This window comes from Gracilinanus agilis, chromosome 6, assembly GCF_016433145.1.
Source record: "Gracilinanus agilis isolate LMUSP501 chromosome 6, AgileGrace, whole genome shotgun sequence".
NCBI lineage: Eukaryota > Metazoa > Chordata > Mammalia > Didelphimorphia > Didelphidae > Gracilinanus > Gracilinanus agilis.
Window position 1 is genome coordinate 176,978,583 of NC_058135.1, and position 6,000 is coordinate 176,984,582.

At 32.0% G+C, this 6,000-nt stretch overlaps 1 protein-coding gene across 2 annotated transcripts in view; it reads right to left on the reverse strand.

Moving 5' to 3' along the window:
* Window positions 1-5,775, reverse strand: part of KLHL5 (kelch like family member 5) — a 99,344-nt gene extending 93,569 nt beyond the window's left edge. For both annotated transcript variants that reach the window (XM_044682375.1, XM_044682374.1), the window contains exon 1: window positions 5,393-5,775. In XM_044682375.1, the coding sequence (XP_044538310.1) occupies window positions 5,393-5,775 (383 nt within the window). The remainder of the gene's footprint in view (window positions 1-5,392) is intronic.
* Window positions 5,776-6,000: the final 225 nt, after the last annotated feature.

Here is a 6,000-nt window from a genome sequence, read left to right on the forward strand (position 1 = left end):
CTCTCTCTATCTCTGGAAATAAATTACATTTCAATTATTATATCTAGCTTTGTGACTTAGTAAATCTATGTACTGGTTCCAGATCAGGCTTTGGCCTGACCAGGCTAACAGCTAGCCTTCAGTCCACCAAGTAATTACTCTTGTTACTGGCCCAAAGTATTCCATCTCATCCCATCCCCAAAAGTACCCTATTTCAAGTACTACCATGAATTATTTGTATCACAGAGGTCAATAGAGTATGAGGGACTATATCTCTAGCAACCCAAAATTCACTTTTATTCAACGCAGGAACCTAATATTTAAGGAAATACTATAAGGCTTTAAGTTTATAAAGAAATGTAGTAATCCCTGGGATGAAGCTGAGTGAGTAAGAATTACATTGCCAATTTTATAGGCTACTATGAAACTTTTTTTTGGTACATTCTATGGCATGAAATTAAGGCTGCCTCCAATATGCTAACTTGAATCCTTATAAAGACATTTGGCACCCTTTTATCTGCATCAGTGGATACATCTAGACCTGATGAGGTTCTTATAAGGAATGATGGATAGAAGGAAAATGAGCTAGAAATATGATTCTTGGAGATGCCCACAAGACTGAACTTTGAATTCAGTTCACTGTTGGGCCATGGGTTATACAAACAAACAGACATGCTCACACATGTACCCCTAGTATTAGAATAAAGTTCAGGCCAGAATCTTCTATAGATAGCACACAACTAAAACACATAACGTTATTCCTCAGTTCAATTGACAAAAAAAAAAAAAACACAAAAAAAACAACCCATGATCCAAAGAAAAGATGAGATATAAACTGCAAATATCTTATTGGCTGTGTGCCTTTTATATGCTCAAATGGGTGTGTGATTTCATCCATTAGGTTAGTCCTTCCAGAATTGCAGATTATCTGTGTCTTCCCATCCTGTGTGACTGTAGTCAATGTTTTCAGATAGATTTACCACAGCAGTGAGGATGAGTTGGGGTAGATGTCACTTAAAATGCTAGGATTTCCCCTCATTTTCCCTTTATATCTTAAAGATACCATATCTCAAGGCTAGCATGTATGGAGCAGGAATTTATATAATGTTGAATTGAATTTTGTGACCTTGGGCAAGTCAATTAAGTTCTCTGAGCCTTAGCTGTCCCATGTCTAAGAGAATATAATGCCTACCCTATCTATTTTACAATGTTGTTGTGAGGATCAAATACATAATATATGTGAAAATACTCTATAAACCAGGGGTTGGCAACGTATGGCTCTTGAGCCATATCTGGCTCTTTTGAGGGCTGGATATGGCTCTTTCTGCAGGAGCCATAAAGTCAATTTTTTTTCAGGCTCTGTTACAGGAGCTGCACTGTGAGCACTGTACGGCTCTCACGAAATTACATTTTAAAAAATGTGGCATTTATGGCTCTCACGGCCAAAAAGGTTGCCAACCCCTGCTATAAACTATAGCTACTACATAGAAGTATCATATTAGCATTAATAGTGGCTGTTTTTTGTTTTTCTTTGAGTGATGCAAAATCATTACCTATATCTCCCCACTGCCTTCTTTGTTTTCAGTAGTTTAGGATATTTAGCCCAAGATCTGGATATTAAGTAAATAATATCCTAGAATACAAATGTCTAAATAACAAATACTCAACATTATCATTATATGTGAAAAAATAATAGAATCTCAACACATGCTGTTCCCAAATAAAATTTATTATAGTTATTGTTAATCTTTATAGACATATATGAAAGTGAATTCTTCTAAAAGCATGTATAAAAATTGGATTGAATATTAGTTGAAGATGTATGTATGTGTTCGTTTACATTAATAGTGACAGTGTGTGCTTTTGTATAGTAGAGAGTAAACCTGAAAGATTGCTCAACAATCAAATAATGATAGCCATAAAAAAGAATATTATATTAAAACTTCCTTTCTCTTGAAAAAGGCTAGAGATAAAAAGATTATTTACTGCAGAAAGAATTTTCTCTGCTCTGAAAGACACAGCACTTTGCTTTTCTCTATATCATGGTACTGCATTACTGCATTCTACTTAGTAACAGAATGATAAATGTGTGTATGTGTGTGTACATACTGTGTTCTTATTTCTCTTACATTAATGTAAACAGCTAGATGGTACAGTTCACTTTAGGCCCAGAGTCAGGAAGACCTGAGTTCAAATCCAGACTTAAACACTTACTGGATTGTATGACTCTGAGCAATTCACTTAACCATTGCTTGCCCAGGTTTCCTCATCTATAAGAAGTAGATAATAATAATACCTCTTCTCTAGGGCTATTGTGAGGATCAAATAAAAGAACATTTTAAAAGCCTTTAGTACAACTTTAGTATAGGGGCTGGCACATAGTAAGCCCTATATCATCATCATCATCATTATTATTATTGGCTCTTCAATGGTAGGAATTGTATCGTTTTCATTTTTGTGCTAGCATGGCACCTCACGAATGTGTGTTAAATGAGGTCCTTTTAACACATAAAAAATAAAAATTACAATATCAAGTATAAAAATGGTCTTTTAAAAGTCTAAGATTTAAATACTTTTGGAATGAAGAAATGTGAATAAGAATTAAATTCACTGCAGAAGAAATAACACAAACAAGGAAGAATAGACTGGTTGATTGGCCAATCAGTCAACTGAAAAATGGTCATAGACTATAAACCCCAACATGCTAACAAAAGAAATGTACCTGGGACAATCCTGAAAACTTTACCTTACAGTCAGCAAATTGACTAAAACAATGAGTGGAAATAGTCAATGTTGGAAGGCCTGTGGGAAGATAGGCACATTACTACATTGTGGAAGCTTTAAAATGGAAAACAATTTGAAATTATAAGAAAAAAGTGACTAAAATGTCTAATCCTTTTTGACCCAGAGATTCACTACTAGGAATATTAATTCCCCCCAAATACTAGAAAAAAAGAATGGTCTATTATAAACCCAAATATACAGAAACATACTTTTTGTGATAGAAAAGAAATGGAAACTAAGAAGACATTGTGAAATAGCTAAACAAATCGTGGTCATGAATAAGCTGAAGATTATTTTTCCAGAAGAAACAATTAATCTGAAGAATTCAGAGATCTATGAGAAAATTTGAAGGAATGATATGAATAAACAGATAAACAGAAAACCAGGAAACCTATATATAATGACTAAAAAATGTAAACTTAAAAAAAATCTAAACTGCATAATTATAATGTTGTTCCAAGAGATACAGAAATGCATCTCCTTCCTTTAGTGGGAGAAATGTTAAGTATGGATATGTAGTAATGTATATGATTTCAATTATGAATTTTTCAGTTAGTTTTATTTTATTTTTATTTTTCACAAAGAAGAAAGAGTACACTTAGAAAAGAATGTGATTAAAAAGAAAAGCAAAAGGTATCAAAAAAACTTTAAAAACTGGCTATGACTTGAAGAGAGATATATTTCAATTTTCTTACTTATTTTTAAGAAATTAATTTTCAAACCCTTCCTTAGCGTTTTATTTATAAAAGTGAACAGGATTCTTCCTGCTTGTGATTCATTTATTCCATACAGATTTACTTCATTTCTAAAAAAAATTAACATTTTTCTTATATTTTTACATGATTCTTAAATGATTCTTTTTTTGTTGCTCTACTTTCTTGACAAATCAAAATGCCAGGCTTAAACTTTAAATAATACATTCACCAATATCTCAGAAAGATGTGATTATTTTTATAACTCTCTAAGAATATCTCACCAAGATGATTTTTCATTATGTAGCATTATAGCAGAAGTTAACTGGGTGCCAATATTAACTATGCTAAGTATGGGGTGGGGTAAGAGGTAAATCATTTCTATTCAAATATATGTGTTACATATGAAATATGTACTTAACCCTCCTCAAAAAGAAGTTGCATAGTAAACATTTTTTAGCTATACTGACATATATATTATATATACTCCTTTGGTTTATAAAATTACTAACTTGAAATGCTATCAAAATTTTTTTCATTACATCTTGAATGCATACTGTGTTATTTTCTAAACAGAGATAATGCCATTTGATTTTGGGAAACAAAGATAAATTATGAGCACTACTCTTTCATTAAAAAAATTCTTCTCTATAAGATAAGTTTATAAAAGGAAAACAAAACATTGAAACCACATTAACTCAATTATTGTCTCTAAATTATTAGTAGCATTTTAATCCTTGGATAAATTTTTTTTATATAAGTGACTGCATTCATTTAAGAAAACCTAAAATTAAAATATGTTGTACATCTATGCAAATATATAATGCCTTTCTCTCTCATGGTTCAAGTAACTTAAAAGTACAAATAATTACAATTCTGTGTATCTATAGCTACTAGAACATACAAACAAGCTTTAGAAATCCATATTTTAATGACAGAATAGAAAATTAAGGCGTTACAGTAAAGAGATGCTAAAACACACAGATAGAGCTTATTTTCTACCAGTTCTTTAGCATTCCTTTTGCAATAGCAAAAACCAAAAAGAAAATTGTGCTTTAAGATGAATCAGAGATAATCTAGTATAGTAGCTTTAACAGATTACTTCAAGAAAAACAGTTTCAGAGACATAACCAAGATCTTAGAAGTAAATGAAAGGAATAGTGAGTCTCTGACCACCCCCCACCCCCTCTCTCTCCTCATTCACCTTTCATTTTCCTTTTACTTGCTTTTTTTGTTTTTTCCCCCTTTTCAACATCTGATAATAGCTACCTTCCTAAAACTCTCTTAAACACTCCTAAAAGAAGGTCACATTCCACTCAGTAATAAGCAGAAAATTGCATCGGAAATAAATATACCATGAATTAGTAGCTGTCATCTTGGAAAGAAACATGTTACTATATTCTGTTATCATCTCTATGGAGCTACACACATAGAACAGGACACAAAGAGGGCTATACAGAATGAAAATGTTATTGAGAATTATAATCCTAACAAAAATAACATCTCTAATGTTTCATTTTCATAGAAATTAAAGTGATCATATGGCTTTTAAAAATGACTGAAGATTGTAATAGGAAATGCACACTTAAAGCATCTATAAATAAATATGCTATTATAAATTTACAAGGCACTGACAGATCTATCTTAAAAATTATGGACATGAGTTATAGAAAATATATAAAGATGTTTCAAAACATGCATACTATACATACAAATGGTTAAATAAATGAATATATTACCTGCTTTCTTTATAATTTTATAGGAATATATAAAATTCTTAAAGCCACATTTATTATCCTATTAAAAAGCTATATGCTTTTTATCAATATTTCTGTTTTATCTTATAAACATATATACATGACATTTACTAAATATTAAAGTATTTAAAAACATTAACAAGCAAATACCAACTTCCAACATAAAAAAAAATCATTAACCTGCATGAACTGGTGTCAGATTCATTTTCTTCTTCACTAGTTCCATCATCTACTTCTGGTCTATCAAGCCAATGTGCACCTTCACAATCTTCAGCTGTAAACTCAAATGCAGGGACTTCAGAGGTAGATGCCATTGGCCAAGAAGGTGAATTCTGAAAATCTAGTTGGCTGGACCTTCGGTAACCAATTGAAGCCAATGGTAACTGTAGGCTACATGGATCTAAAAACTTTCTATCACCATTTGTTCCAGTTTGTCCCCGATTCCAGAAATCTCCCTGCTGGCTGTCAACGGTAGAATTAGGAGATGATGCCTGATGGCCAAACCATCTCCATCTGATTTTTAAAATCTGCTTCACATCAAACTCTTTACGAGAACCAGACATCCTCAGAAAAAAAGCAAGTGATCGTCTAGGCAACAGGACAAGAAGCACTGCACATAAAAGAAGATTTGTGCATCCAACCAAGACAAGAAAAGCACATGCTCTGCTGTCTACTGCAAGCAAAATTGGAGGAAAATAAATTTCATTCACATATGAATTTGTATTCACTTTCATAACACTATGTCAGTCTATAAAGAACAAAGGATAATGAAAAAAAAAGAAGAGAAA